At 40.6% G+C, this 16,125-nt stretch overlaps 1 protein-coding gene across 2 annotated transcripts in view; it reads left to right on the top strand.

The window, feature by feature from the left end:
* Nucleotides 1-483: 483 nt before the first annotated feature.
* sdk1b (sidekick cell adhesion molecule 1b) overlaps nucleotides 484-16,125 on the top strand; it is a 293,093-nt gene continuing 277,451 nt past the window's right edge. For both annotated transcript variants that reach the window (XM_029246761.1, XM_029246760.1), the window contains exon 1: nucleotides 484-2,164. In XM_029246761.1, the coding sequence (XP_029102594.1) occupies nucleotides 1,654-2,164 (511 nt within the window). In that variant the 5' untranslated portion in view covers nucleotides 484-1,653. The remainder of the gene's footprint in view (nucleotides 2,165-16,125) is intronic.

Raw genomic sequence — 16,125 nt, 5'->3', positions numbered from 1 at the left:
AAAATTAAACGTGTCCATTTTTATTGGGTTTTAATATTTATCTGTTGGATACTCTTCCTAATTTCAGATGTGCTATTTAATTAGTTAGCATCTAGTTTTTTTTAAATACAATCTAGAAATACCATATTGCGGATCCATAGCTGTCACGTTCACTTAAGTGATGATATGTGGCGTAAAAGGAAACAAAAAATAACTTAATTACTATGTATTAGTGTCCGCCGGATAACTGTGTGTGTAGAAATAAAAGGTAATAGAAGTCCGGCCCGTTCTCGAAGTGAGACAAGAACAATCCGTCTGTCGCGCCAAGTTCTCGGTTTGGGGGCGCCTCGCGCCAGCCGCCGCCGCCGCCTCCACGTGTACACAGTGTACACCGCGCGGGCGCCTGGCCTCGCGAGCGCACTGACCAATGACCTGGGAGCGGGGCGGAGCTTGTGTGTTGTGAATGAAAAGTTGCCCTTTCTTCACGAGAACAAGACAAGCGCGCTCACAGAGACGCTGTCGTCAGACGCAAACGGGGCCGAGGGACGCGTTCAAGTTCATTCCCAAGTTATAAGTTTCGAGAAGGACGTGCTGTCCAGCGGCCTCTTACTCGTTTCTCGTTCGTTTGTAGGGTGGCAGGTGCGTGGCGAGAGCCTCCCCCCGCGCGTTTCCCATTCGACGAGAGGAGCAGAGAGGAGCGGAATGTAAAAACGGCTCGTCGCCGCGAGGCGAGCTTCGGCAGCGCGAGCTCCGCGCACGCACGGACGCCAGAGATTCAGAACTCGACTCGAGGAACCAAGTAAGTTGGAGGACGCTGCACGAGACGTCGACCGACCAACCGTCCTCTTTCCATATCGACGGAAAGTCTCTCTCTCCTGCGGCCGTGGAAATACCAATTATGACTTATATTATTCGCGAAATATTTCGTTGCCAAAACATAGCGGCAGCTGTCTGGGCAGGTACGACTAAAGTAAGATAAGTTTTATTTTTCTTTTTTTTTTCCACCCCTTACGGTTTCGGTTTTTCCGCCGTGTGTATGAGGGCGGTCTGTGGAACAGCTTGTTCCCCCCCCCAGCACGTTTTCTCGCCTTTTTTGTGGACACGAGTGGATACGAGAGTGTGCTGGAGAGAGATGCGCCTTTTCTTTCCGTGAACCTGTTGTCTTCTCTGTTCTGCGGTGGACGGTTACGGCAGTTTGAAAGTAGAGCGTCCTCCTACGGATATAATAAAGTCGGTGGAATATTAAGGTCAAAATCCCAGGCTCATCCTAAAGAACGTGGGTTCCCCGGACTGCAAGAAAACAGAAACCAGCGACTCACACTGGGAAAGCTAAACTGGCTAGTCGAATAGAAACTTAACACAAGAAGGAGGAGGGGGGAAAAAAAAACAAAAAAAAAAAAAAAACCGTTGGACGCGGTGACTGCTAAAAACTGATTGAACTCGTCGAAGTGGTTTTGGCGGCGGGCTAAATGTGTTATTTTACCTGACTTATACCGACCGAACTCTTAATTCCCTGGTAAACAATACTCCAGCGAAGAACAAAAACACGCAGGGATTTGTAGGAGATCGCGGCTTTAAGCGGATAAGTGAAAATCCCACGCTCACTAATGAAATAGGGGCTTTTTTTCCCCCTTCTCCTCTGCCCGCTTTCTACTGACTGAGCGCCAGCGAAACATGAAGTATGGGGAGCAGCAACAGAGGAGGGACCAGTCCCGGGCGCGCGGCCGCCACTGCGCCGGGACCGCGCCGGGCGACGTGACGCCGTCGCTGGAAGAGCCGCACGGCCGCGCGGTGCGGCGGGATCTCCGCTCTGGGGACGAGCGCGCCCGCGCGAGTTGTGCGCGCGGGCAGCCCGCCGCCGTTGAACTGAGCGGAGGTGGAGGTGCGCGCAGCCGAGCCGAGGGCGCGACGGAAGCCGCTGGAGGCGCTCGCTGTTGCGCAGCCGGACCCGGCGAGGACCCCGGGAAGAAGGGTGGCATCACCGTACCGCCGTGTGCGGACGGCCACATGGCCTCCCTCACCACGGGCGAAACGATGGAAGTTTCCCGCCACAGAGAGGGAACCAGAGGGGGTGTGAAGAAGTGTCCGAGCGGCACGAGGAGGAGCAGAAAGTTGGCGCGCGGTGTGTGGACTTTGTGGGGATTCCTCTGGTTCGCGTCGCACGTGTCGGCGGCCGCGGCTCAAGGTGAGAGAGACTGCACTTTTGCAGCAGCAGCATGATCATCTGTCGTCAACGTCATTTATGTGGTCCCCCTCCCCCCCGTCTCTGTGTTTTAAACATTATTCTCTGACGAGGTCGCGCGGCACTGACTGAGAGTGTTTAAAATTCCCGGCGATCGCTTTCACCTTCTTACTAATCAGGTGCATCATCTGTCATTATGAATGATTTCATATTGTCTGCAGGTCTGTGGAAATGCTCTTGTCGCAGCCGTGCACCGTGTATAAGCAATAAGGCACATGCCGGGAATGTGGGCTTTACCGGCGGTACTGCCTTCGAAGCCGCCGAGTTACCCGAATATTCGTTGCTGCATCGTCGTGTTTCCCGCTCCGACAAACTTGTTAAGCTATTCTATTGACTATTGTTAACGTTTTCCGTTAAGAACTCGAACAACAAATAAAAGGCGGTTGCAAAGCTTATTAGAGCCACCGATTCGATAAATAATCAGGCTGGGCTTTAACAGTAAGCCTGATCAATAGTTGCAACAAATTTAATGCCAGGAATTCTGTAGGAGCTGAAGCTCAAACAAAGATGAGAAAGGTCAGACAGTGTCAACATCACTCTGTGTGTGTGTGTGTGTGTGTGTGTGTGTGTGTGTGTGTCTCTGTCTCTCTTTTTTGGGGGGGGGGCACATATGGCACACGGAATATCCTCTGGGCTGGGGCACCATGTGCGAAATTGTCTGGTCAGCTGTCTGATGGAGCCCCTAGTACACCTATTTAGGGTCTATACACTAAGTAGTTTGTTTTTTTTTTTTTTATCTATACTACTAAAAGACTATATAGATAGACTGCAATCAGATGTTTTTTTTTTTTTTTTTTTTTTTACATGTAATACTTTATATAGCTTACTGAACTTTAGTTCAAGTATTTTGTGTTCAGAGAAGCTTAGGTGCTGCTCCTGCAAGTCGCGTGGGTCCGAAGACTGATTTTGCACATGAAGTAGACCTTTCCCTAACTGCACGTACAGACAGGGTAACTGTACTGAGGAGTAAGGAGGGGTTTGCCATTAATCTATAACTTCTGTTATTCAAGCTTTTGAGTAGTGAAAGTATATGTTATATGAATGTTGGTTATGTTTAATTATGCCCAGACTTAAATGTATAAATGTCATCACTAAGAAGAACAAAAGATGAGATGACTATTTAGTGTCTTTCAAATTTGTTTGGTTATGAGTTCCCGTGGCATGACATCTCATACTCTCTGAATAAGTTGGTACAGATGTTTTCCTGTTTATGTAGCTAGGATAGGGTTACGCTAATATGTTCTGTCCTTTATTGCATACAATATACAATGGTTTGATATTAATAATTGTGTAGTTATGCAAAATGGTAATTGAATCTTGGCTGAACATTATATATGCTTAGAGCTCTTTTCTTTGAAATTGAGTTTTTGCCATTCTAAGTGGGTCATTCTGATAACTGGAAGGTGTGTTATAACAGCATTGAAGTGCATTTTTTTGTGTTTCTGCAAATTTTTTTTCTGGCTTGTAAAGTTTCCCAGATTTCCAACTGTGCTATTCCAAAGTAGGCTTACTGTTCACCTTTCATAAGGGTGCACTATGCAGTGTCAGCCGTTTCCTAGAGTCTAATGTCAAGGTCTTTTAGAATTTGGAGTTCGACCAGAACAAATCTGGGAAGAGCTCAGTATTGATCAGATTTGTGGAGCCAACAGCATAATCAAACCTTGTAAATTGGGTAGAGGTTGACATTTAACCTCCACTTTTTTTGCTTTTATGCTGTTTTAAATGAGAGTGTCTACTGTGGGTAATGAAGGATGCTCTATTTCAGCTGCTGGCCACCAGAGTCATATTAAACTCTTGGAATAAATGCATCTGTGTATGCTTGTGAGTTAACAGCATTGTCAACAACAGAGATGTGAATGAAACCAGTTAATAAAACAAACATTTTTGATGCGATGTAATATGAAGGCAAATTGCTTTTCATCTTTATACTATATTTTTTGAGTTTATGAGTAGACACCCTGCTGTTATTTCCAATTGCCACTCTGAGATTGTTTCGGAGTGGTTTCAATTTTCTTTTGACCCATTGATATATCCTTCATACCAAATAAAGCCCGTGGTAAAAATAATAAAGCAATGATAATGTAATGTCTAATTGCCAAACGAAAGAAGAAAGTTAGAAGAGCAAAGGTAAACACTCAAGCACTTGGACAAACACATTTCATTGCCTACATTTTGATTGTACAAAAGTCGGTGCCTTTTGTACTTTAAAGCATTTGGTTGTGTAGATATGGAAACAATACTCTTTGAATAGATTTTCATGAATGCAATGTGCTGCAGGCTGGTGCTTCTACCTTTTTGTTTGCCTTGGTAAGACGTCCATCATAATGAAAGATAGCATTGTTCTGCTGCAACAATAGATGATAATTCTTGGAAATTAAACATGCTGGTGCTGGAGAATAGCCTTTTAAGTTTGGTTTTAAGGTAAAGCATTTGACAAAAATTTCATGAATAGCTAGTTGCTGAAATGTCTGATGTAAAATGGTGGTGCAGGTTCAGTACAGAGTAGGGCAATACATCACATGGATTCGTTGTTCCTCAGAATAACAAATAGTTACTTAACTGTAAATTACTTATGGTTTATGCAACTTCAAATTAAACAAGGCCCACTATAATTCAACATTTGACAGTATTCAGGGACAGACTCTTGGTTTATTTATGCTTCTGCTTTTGGCTTTTAAGGTATTTGAAGTATTGTCCATATGGTGAAATTATGGTAATGATTGTTGAAAAGGGCAACCATCTTGATCTTTAACCAAAGGGAGCTTAACCAGGTGTCATCTGATGTGTTTTCTTTGTCAACCCATCTGGCTGATGATCTTCTGTTCTCTAGTGGGCTTCTCCTTGCCAGAAGCTGCACAACATCAATAATAATGTCTTCACCATGTCTGGAAAGGGTCTTCCATTTGCATGTGAGATGAAAATAAGTGTTTTCATATATGTGTTACTCTTGATATTTGGTGCATATTTGTCACTGGCTTTTTTTTTTTTTTTTTCTTCAAAAAAACAAATTTGGTTAATAGATTTTATGATCAGTTTAGTTGCAACCTTGAATCTAAAATATTTGGAAATTAATATTCTTTTGAGATGAAGGTGTTTGACTTTCAAAAATTTGCATTCACGCCGAATGTTATTCATTACTACTTTTCCATTTACAGTAAAAAAAAAAAAAATGGAAATTAGAAAAAACACTGGGTTCACTAGCAGCTCTATCAAATAATTGCATGAAGCTCAGATCTGCTAGTTGCAACAATTAAAGCACACTGGGCTCCAGTTTGACAAAAGGAAAAGGTACGTAGGTATGGTACAATGCCAACAATGTTATTTCTAAGTTTCCACGTCCTGCTGATACAAGCTGTTATGAGCACCCAGGAGAGAAAGTTCTAGAACATTATACTGTTGTTGTCGATGTGATGTTTCTGTAGTGGATGTGTGAAGGATTTTCAGTTGGAGAAGTTCAAGTTTCAGGAGAAGTGGTAACAGTTTGCTGTTGCCTACAGAAACTTGGTCTTTTGAGGGAAAAGTGTTGCAAGGGTGTTTTCTAGTCAGTTTGAAAATTATACAAAGCACACAGAACAAGTTAGTCTGACACTGCTTTTAATATGGGGAAAAAATATGTATTTGTTGCTACTTTGATTTCTTAAACATTTGCTGTGTATTTTATACATAAGTAGTTAGTTGTTCCATAACAATGTTCTTGTTGGCTCATTAATAGTACTTCATTATCAAAGGGTGCACAAGTTCCTAACCTTTCTGCACAACTCGAGTCAGAAATGAGTAATTTGTAAATCAGTGCCATGTTTGCTTTACAATTTGATAAATGTTGTTGTACAGAAACTCAGTTCAGTAGCTAGTGCTGAAAATATTCTAACATATCTTTCCTTGAATGCTTGTGTATTTGAACCCTGTACTGAGACATCAGGCCATGGATCTGCATATCACTGCTGTGAAGCACTCTTGGTGTACGCAAACACGGGCATTGTCAACTAACATTCTAATTGCCATGGTAACCACTACTCTTAAAGGGGAAAGTAAGAGCATTGTTGCGGGCATGGCCTCACAGCAAAAATCTTATAAAACTTGCATATGACAGGATTCAAAGGGAAGGGTTTTGCATTGATAAGTGGCAAATTTTACTATGTAATCAAACTAGAGCTTGTTGAGGTAGTAGCATGGGGCCTGTTGCTTGATTGGAATACTCTCATGTAGTCATAACACACAAGTAATTCTTTTTGTGAAGGCCAGCTTACATGGCAATGATGTTTCTTCTGTGATGATAGCCAGTGAAATCTGAAACAATAGGACAGATCTTGTTAGTAATTTATTGTTGGGACTGTTTATAGGTGAATAATTCAGAATGAGAGGTCATGACAGCGTGAAATGTGATGCTCAAATCTTGTTTATTTATGAGGCCAAGCACATAAGCAGTGGCATACATGTTATAAACTATGGTGATGTAAAAGTGATCAGAACTGCTTATATCATGTTTTCAGAAATTATAGTCTCAGAAATTCTCTGTTCAGTTACTAGCTGCGCAGAGCTTGGTACAGTTAAAGGTTTCCTGGTGTGAATTTGCCTCCAGTTTGCACACAACACCCAGATTAGTGATGCAGTTTGCTCAGCTAACCACAGGCTGATTATGTCATGTCCCTGTGGCTGCAGTAGCACAGGACCATGGAAATTGGGTAATTACATTCTTTTGACTTATTTTTCACTTGAAAACATTATTATTTCTGAAGCTTAAGGACACATTGCAGTCTGCTGCAAAAACCAAAACTGCAATTTATTGGATTATATTTCTTTTTAAATGAATATTGTATTGGGGGATTTGTTCTTAATACAGTTCCCAAAACACAGATTGATTATAAAAGGATTTTGGGGACCATACATGTTAGTTGAAAGTATGGGGTAAAAGTCCTCATTCTTTAGTACCTACAGTACTGAGCCAACTCTCTAATGATTCTTAGAAACCAAGTTTATCCCAAAAGAAAGATCTCAGCAAGGTAGTTCTGGCAAAACCATTGAGATTAGCAACAGAAAAATTATATTTATTCATTTAGCTGATACTGTTTTGCAAAATGACTTGTGTTCTTAAGCTATGTACAATTATTTACCCATTTATGGAGCTGGGTAATTTTCCACTAGAATAGCTGAGGGTAACCATGTTGCTCCATGCTAGTAATCCAGGAGGCTCAACATACAACCTCAGACTCCAAAGGCAGCAGCTGTAAGCTAGATTCTTGCCATCTCTCAGTAGTAGAGGCATTGGACACAGTTGGTGATAAGCTGTGAGTACATTGTTCTGCTTGTTTAATTTGTAGGATAGCTGATATGTTTGGGAAATGATGGCTGCCATTTGTCTGTTCAGGGATACGTATATTCAGTTCTGTATTTTCGAAGAAATAGTTTATGTAAAAGTTGTTGGCACAAATAATACCAGCTGTGTGAGGATTGAATGAAGACCAGCAAATGCAAGGGAATCAGAAACTGAGTTTATATAGCCCTGATCAAAAGCTTTCTTGTTTTCCATAGTCTGCTGTGTCACGCAGTGTCAGTGCGTAGGTGAAGATGTAATGCAGTTAGGTGTCCTTGGGTAAGGACCAGTCACCTATGGGATATTTCGAGGCCATTTTAAGGCTTTTGGTTGTTCTGACCATAAACAAGAACATCCAGTAACACTGAAGAAAGATTTTAAAAAATCATGTCAACAGAATCAATCCATCAGCCATAAAGCAACATTTCTTTTTTTTGCACATTTTTTGGTGTATACATGCTAAGGTGTTTGTGTGAAGGGTGCAGTGGTGCAGTGGGTTGGACCACAGTCCTGCTTTCCGGTGGGTCTGGGGTTCGAGTCCCGCTTGGGGTGCCTTGCGGCGGACTGGCGTCCTGTCCTGGGTGTGTCCCCTCCCCGTCCGGCCTTACGCCCTGTGTTGTCGGGTAGGCTCCGGTTCCCCCGTGACCCTGTATGGGACAAGCGGTTCTGAAAATGTGTGTGTTTGTGTGAAACCCAGTTTTGGTATGGCTATGCTTGTGGACTGTCATAGAGCACTGATGCTGGAACGTGCACACTTGTTCATGTTGCCAAAAGTTGTTGCATCTAGATGAAACAAATGAGCCACAGTTGGATAGAAACTTCTCTATTTCAGTATGTGGACAATTAATGCGTGTTTCTGCTTGTTATGCTAACCCTTGCTTGTCCTTGCATGCATCCACAACACTTTGCACTTATTAACAAACCGCCATATTTGTATGAATGCTAAGATAATGGCAGATGTTATTTCTGTTGCTATATTTCTTTGTGTAGCCTTTGGTTGAAAAAAAAAAATTCAGACAACATTTTTATAGATGTCATTTGCAAGCATAAACTTGAAGTCTTTTATCTTTAATTAAAACATTGAGGGAGAAATTTGAGCTATATCTTCCAGCACCTGCTCTAGTGGGGCCTTCTTGGGTACAGTGTAGTCATACTGTGAGAATTTGGAGAAACTTACAGGGTTGACTTGCTTGTGGTCATGCAGTGTTTTACCCTCATCAGATCAGACTAATGAATAGGCTATTGTAAATGCAAGGCCTGAGCCCATGGGCACTTGCTTTGCAGTGGGCTGGGATGTGTGAACTGGCCTGACCAGGATGCTCTTACCCTCTTGTTCCATGTGCTATGTCTTTCACAGTGCTCTACTCTGTAAAATGAAAAATGCTTATTTTTATTTTATACAGTGTTACTTTGGGAAGTCTTGAATTTTCTTTTCAATGTGACAGTTTGCAGAAAAACAATAAGTTCAGCCTTGAAAGAGACTAGGGAAGTGAGTTCATAACTCATATCTGTGAAGTGTGCTGAAGAGGCTGCCTTTTCCTGGTGGTGCCAATGGACCTCCATGCGGATGGTAGCAGTACTCATAGCTCTTTGGATCTATCAGGAGACCATTAGGGCAGCTCTAATTCAGCTCTGATCCTTGTACTTAGTATTGTGAACCCACCGTCTTGCAAGGAGCTGCCTGTCTCAGGCAAATTATAGTAACCATTGACAAGAAGGTTTCTTGTCTGTCAGTAGGGGAAAAAGGGAAGAAGGTTGCTATTGAGCTATCAAATCTAATGTCAAAAGTACTATAAAATGTTTAGTTCTAGCACCGTAACTGTGTATAAACTTTCAAAGAAATCTTTTACTCTTTGGTTTTAGAGACTCACATCTCAAGAGCAGGTCAAGGCAAATAAGGATGAAATGGATGTTTTTGAGGGAAGGGGAGTTTTTAAAGTGTTTGTAGATACAGGGATTTAATATGGTGCACGCATGTTGTGCTGTACATCAACGTTCTGAAGCTGTTTTTTAAAAAATGTTCTACTTGTTCCACCAACATCATGGCCAGTGTTCAAGTGACGCTCTTTCTGGAAAATATAACAAGCATTTCCCTCTAAACTTCTTTCTTTTGCTAGTGTAAATTTGTCACACTATAGTAATAAAATGTTTCAGTTAGAGGAGGTCTGAATTTTTGTTCCCCCCCCCAGTTTCAACATATTCTGTTGGTAGTGCCTTTTGTATTATGTATAGAATCAGTTACCAGACAATAAAATGCAAGTGGAGCAGAGGTTTGGATTGTGTGAGATTTGTGGGTGAAGAATATCTTCACTGCAACAAGGAAAGACTTTAAATACATGGATGCTTAAAAAACCAATTTCATATTAAAAAGTCATTTAACATTGTAAACTTAATATAGGTGTTCCCTTAGTTGTATTGAATTATTCTGTATGGGACACTGCATCTTCTGAGCATTTACTTTTTTATATCTCTCAAGGTATAAATTTCATGGGAGACAATGTTGAATGGAAGACGAGTCTGCTCTTTTGTCTGTTAAGCTCTTATGGTCCAGTAAATTGTTACCATGAGCGACCATGTGTTCCAAGAGCATAATGCACTGTTGTTGTTTCCCTATTGTTCCTGTCTTTTGTTCTGTACTGCTTGTAACCCATCCAGTATGCTTGATTGCAACAGGCTATTGTAACAGGGCAGTCAAGAGGATGGATTCCACAGGAGTTCAGTCTGAAGCATCGCAGGAGATGTCATTAACATGTGCACCAGCGTTGTGGACTTAGCATTTAAAAAAAAAAAAAAAAAAAAAGAAAAGAGAATGTTCGCCTACCTAATAGCAGTAGTGTAACAATAGTAGCAATAAAAGGTAGAAACTTTTTTTTTTTTTTTTAATACTTTACATGATGCTTTCTGTCTTCAAGCTGGTACTTGTTGAAGTGATTCAGATTTCACAGTGGTGTAGATGTGATGAGAATCACAGTAAATTATGTATTAAGTTACGCCAGTGTATATTAATGCAGGATATTGCCATTTTAACAGCCCCTCCAAGGCCTTGAATTGGTAGCTTGTAGGCTGCAAACTGTGCCCTACACCACAATGATATATAAAAAATTGGTGCCCTGTTCCCATTGATCTATGATGAAAGACACCACAGTTTCAGCTCCAGCTCACATGTCCTAGCCAGATGCATGAGCTACAGTGTGTCCTGTAGTACTGGCCTTGACATTAGTTATGCCACTCGACTGAACCTTCTGTCCCCATTCAGCAAATGGTTCAGCACCTCATCCATCTCCCTTAAATCTGGTCCAGAAATTGGAATACCCTTGTCTTGCAATTGTATAAGTCAAGTAGGCATGGATTGGTCAAAGCATTCATGCAGCACACCTCAGTGGTGACAGGAATTGTTAGCATTTGGTACACATTCTGACATCACTAACTTCCATTTATGACATCAGTCTTTGTGCAGCTCCCTGCGATTTTACCAGAATTTCACAAATTCAGTAGTTTTGTTTCTCACTGCAGTTTGCAGTTAGAGTACACTTATCTCATGTTATCCAGTCCTAATTTGTTCCTGAAAACAGAGCAAGTATTGGGATAAGTAATTTCATTATCATTTAACTTCTGGTATGGGGAAAAATTCCAGCTAATTCCAACCGCATCCCAAGTTCAGTCACCCTAAGTAATGCCTAATATCATTAACAAAAATTAGTGTAAGAGATTCAATAAGAATGAATAACAAAACATCATAGTTGTGGTTTTACTTTTTTGTGGATTGTGCCCAAGAAAAAAGAAAATTCAAGTGCCCATTTTGAAGAGGGGAAAAAAAAAAATTGCTTTGAAGCATGCAAGTCTCCCGGAAGCTTTTTTTTGAATCGTGCGTGTCTGAAGATTTTCTGAATCGCATACTGTTGTTGTTGCAAACAAGCCTGTAATTTAAAAAGCTTCCTAACCATTCAGTGTCACTTTTCTAAACTCCATTTGGAAAAGAGGTATGAACAGTGAATTTTACTTTTGTTTAATCATTTTAATTTCCACTTCCACTTTTTTCTTCTTGGCCCCTGCTCATGAAGTCAGGACTTCCACAGAACATACATTGAGGCTATAGGGGGGACAGTGAGCTATTGACAGAAATTTTAGTTATGAAGGGTTTAGTGGCTATATAAAAAGAAAAATGAAATGTTTAATTTCATAAAGTAAACTTAAGTTTGTGTGATGAGGAAGGCATGAGGAAGACATACTCCCTTATACTTTTAATGCATAATAAGAAAATTGAAGCACAGTAAATCTGTCTTTTTCACAGTTGCTTGGCTAAATTTTCAAATGCTGTTTCCTCTTATTGATTCGGACCAGATGTTGTGGTAAGAGTGGATAATTGGCAATCCCGACCAATTACATTTATTGATTTAGCAGATGCTTTTCTTTAACGCTATGTAAAATGTTAAGCTACTTACAATTACAGGTGGTCCCCAATTTACAATGGTTTGACTTCGATTTTTTCAACTTTATAATGGTGAGCTGGTGATAGACATTCAGTAGAAACTGTACTTTGAACTTTGATCTTGTCCCGGGCAAGTGATATGTGGTGCGATACTCTCTCACGATGCTGGGCAGCGGCAGCGATCCTCATCTCCCAGTCTGTCACGCAGAGGTGTGTATTAGGTGCATTAAATGCATGTTCGATTTAAGATATTTTCGAGTTCTGATGGGTTTCACCTCCGGCTGTAGCATCCTTGAGCAAGGTACTTACCCTAAATTGCTCCAGTAAAATTACGCAGTTGTATAAACAGGTAAGTACAGGCAATCTCTGATTTACAATGGGGCTACGTTCCGTGAAACCTGAACCTGCAACCTTTGGGTCCAAAGCCAGCAACTGTAACCACTATGCTACCAGCAAACCCGATTTACAAGTGGTATTAACTAGGAACCATATAAGGGGAGACAGAGTAATGTGGCATGAGTGCATATGTGTAAATAAATCAATTTAAAAAAAAAGGCAAAGCCCGGTAACTAAATTAAGTGTTGTGTATGGTTGGAAATGAAGTGTTTACAGAAATGGCCACAAGGACTGTTATTGTGGTGTTCTACTCTAGTCTTAGCAGTCAGTAATGAATCGGGGACAAAAGCTGTGACATTAACGCTCATGCGGAATCAAATGGATTCAAGGCATTCCTGTTTGTTTGTTAAGCCTTAATAGACCCATTAGTTGTATTTTCATATGCACAGTTCTATAATTGTTCCAGTTATTTCTTGAGATTTTTTCTAGTCAATGATATAAATCTCCATTTCATAGAGACCATATTTCAGAGGTGCTTCAGTCCCAATGGATCACATTAATATCTCCTCATAATTTCATTTTTTGAGAACTAATGGATTTAATTTTGTAATTAGGAGGTTAGGCACACCTTCCTTCTCCTCTAGAGTGGAGTTTTCTCCCTTACATTATACCTATAGAGACTTAGCTCTAGAAATTAATGAGAGGTCTTTGTGATAATTAATTATGTTGTAATGAAGATAGTGCACCTTTCATCTTCATTTCCTTCTGCTGAAGAGATTATATTGGCCTACATTCATACAGCCTTTTATTTAATACATTTGTCATGTGTGTTGTTAGAGTTCTAACTTTTGTCAAAAACCTAAAATTGTTCCAAATATTGTAAGGTCTTTGTAAAAGAATTACATTTTGTATGGAAATTTTAAGTAGTCATATGTTTATAGTGCAAATCCCGTGGATTCCAGGTACATATATATATGTTTATGGGGACATACAAATAATGTCTGAAGATGTGGTGAAAATAGGCAAATTAAATATTTTCTGGTTAATATTATGATTTGCAGTTTTATACATGCTCAGGAAATGAAAATGGATGAAATGTGTTGTCAGAGGGAATCGGTCTATAGTTAACTTCTGTGGTGTTACTGTAACAGGATGGACTTGTCATTTATGAGGAGAGGAGAAATGAACTACAATGTGAAGATGTTCAGCAATGCACACATACAGTCAGTTGAAAATTCTTTTATTTAGAATTTTTGTATCCCTTTGGTTAATACTCCATTCTGGTTCAGCTGCTTTGGGTTGAAAGTGAGCAAATTTATTCTCATGGACTTTGCACTTAGTTTAATGTTTGCCAGATGGTCTTGCTCTTCATGGAATTATACCATTCATTATGCTATACATTCAGAATTTGGAAGCCGATGTGACCAAGTGACCATAACAGCCACACCATCCTCAGTGGCTAGCACTCATAAATGGTGTCTGCAGCACAGTTATGAACGCTTCACTGTCATATGGCTGGATATATGTGAATATGAGTTTGCACAGGACAACGTTTATTTCTTGCCTTATAAGGTCTCTTTTGGAAAAAATCCTTGAAGGCCAGAGGGCTACCCAGTCGTCTTGTACGTTTGAACTTGTTTTACTCGTGTCATTAACTTGAGCTATAAACAAAATTTGAGATGTGAATTCTTCTAGATACGAACATTTTCCTGTTTATTTTTTATTTTTTTTCCCCCAACAAAGTTGGTAGCAAAACGCACTCGTAATAGAAATGAAGCGTAATGTCCCGTGGGTCTTGTTCTGAATGCGAGTGCAGTGTTGTGATAGGAGCAGACACACACTACAATTAAACAAATTGATTCTTTTAAGGAATAATGAGTTTAAGTTGCCCATGGTGCAGGAAGGAAAACAATCTGCCTCAAATGTCAAGGTGTCTTTGTCCAAGCTGGGAGTAGCTCTGTACTCTTTCTGAGACTTATTTAGGCATCATGACCTCTAGTGGTAGCTCCTGGGATGTCTAACCTATCAGGCCCTGGCACATAGGTCCAGATCTGTCCTCATTGAGAGCTGCACTCTGGGATGGTGGGGAGGTGGCCTTTGTTGCATTTAGCACTGATGTAGGCAACTCGCCCTCCGAGTCCAAAGAGAAGTTTGAGGCACACTGCAATTTCTCTCAGGAAATCTTGAAAAGGTTTCCCACAAAGCCTTCATTGGAGAAGGAGGCAAAGCAAGCAGTTTTCCACTGTTGGTATCCTTTTGTGCATAGTTGTTAACTTTATAAACAGAGAAGAAAACTAAGAAATAAACTAGACCCATTTCCTTATGAAACAGTTTTGATTTTTTTTACTTAAATTTTTGTTTGAATCTAGTATACAGCTTCAAATGTAACTTGCTGTCATGCTGTCTTCCTATCTTTTGTTACATCAAATTTTTTTTCCTTCCCCTACAGTTATAATTATAGCATGACATTCCTGCTGGTATACTGTAAGGACGACTTAGTCACTTGTAGATTTCCTGTGTGTTTTCAAGGATGCATATTTAAAAAAAAAAAAAAAGGCTAATGATTTAGGGGAGTGTAGTGGTGCTGTGGGTTGGACCGGCTCCTGCTCTCCGGTGGGTCTGGGGTTCGAGTCCCGCATGGGTGTGTCCCCTCCAGCCTCACACCCTGAGTTGCCGGGTTAGGCTCTGGTTCCCCGCGACCCCGTATGGGACAAGCGGTTCAGAGTGTGTGTGTGTGTGTGTGTGTGTGTGTGTGTGTGTGTGTGTGTGTGTGTGTGTGTGTGTGTGTGTGGGGCTAATGATTTCAGTTTTTCATCTGGTTTAAATCTTTGCAGCACAGTGTAGATTTGAATGCCTTTGGGTACCTCAATATACTTAACCCAAAAAAACTTATTAAACAGAACAGATTTTCCTTCATGTTGACTTTCCTTCAGTGAATTGTGATGCATGGTTTTTGTGTCATGCAAGGTTTTTGGTGCAGCTCTTGATACAGAGTGCTTTAAAAATATTGTTTAATATTTAATGTGGTGAAAATATGCTGGAATTTTGAATATGTCAGTCATCTGTTTTTATCTTGTACACATTGTCCTGTGTGGGGCATGTGTGCGATGGAGTGGCGTGTTCTTGTGCTATAGCACATGTCTGAAGACCATGTTGAAAATGCTGGTAACAAATAACAAGTAGTGCATAAGTTCATAAATGCTAATAGAAAACTAAAGCAAGATCCATTTACAGTTGATATTTTGGGTGTCTTGCTGATGAATAAAAACCATTGTGCCCCTGAGAACAGCTTTGCTCACACTGAAGCAGTATGCTAATAACAGGGAAAGGTGATGCGACTGCAGCCAGTGAGTGCAGTAGCTGTTGCTGGCTCCAAGCATCTCTGAAAGAAAGATGCTGATTTGTTTTTCTGCCAGGTTTAATGTCAATTTTGTAACCCAGTGAATTCTTGGAGACACGCTGAGAGACTGTAAGGACATACCTCCATTTTGAAATTCACATATAAATTGGGTTTTTGTGCGTAAAGCACACTTGACTGGAGCTGCCGCTCACCCCCAGTATACACTCACACAGAAAGAAAAACCTTCTTCTTCTTGTTTCCCCCAGTTCTTTTAAGATTTTCTCCCTGGATATGCTTGGCACTCTGTCCCATCCCCCCCTTCCAAGCCATCTGCCTTCATATGTTGGGTAATGGTTTCATGTGCGTTTAGGTTTGGAAAATTTTCTTCAATGAATTTTATAGCACATTATGTAGTTGTGAGAAAAGTAAAATTCATCACTTTTCACATCCTTGAAGGTTAGTGTATAGTAAAATCAAATTTCTGAGAG

Source organism: Scleropages formosus, chromosome 20 (assembly GCF_900964775.1).
Source record: "Scleropages formosus chromosome 20, fSclFor1.1, whole genome shotgun sequence".
NCBI classification, from domain to species: Eukaryota; Metazoa; Chordata; class Actinopteri; order Osteoglossiformes; family Osteoglossidae; genus Scleropages; species Scleropages formosus.
The sequence above is the reverse complement of the archived record's forward strand: the minus strand, read 5'-3'. Positions and strand labels throughout refer to the sequence as shown.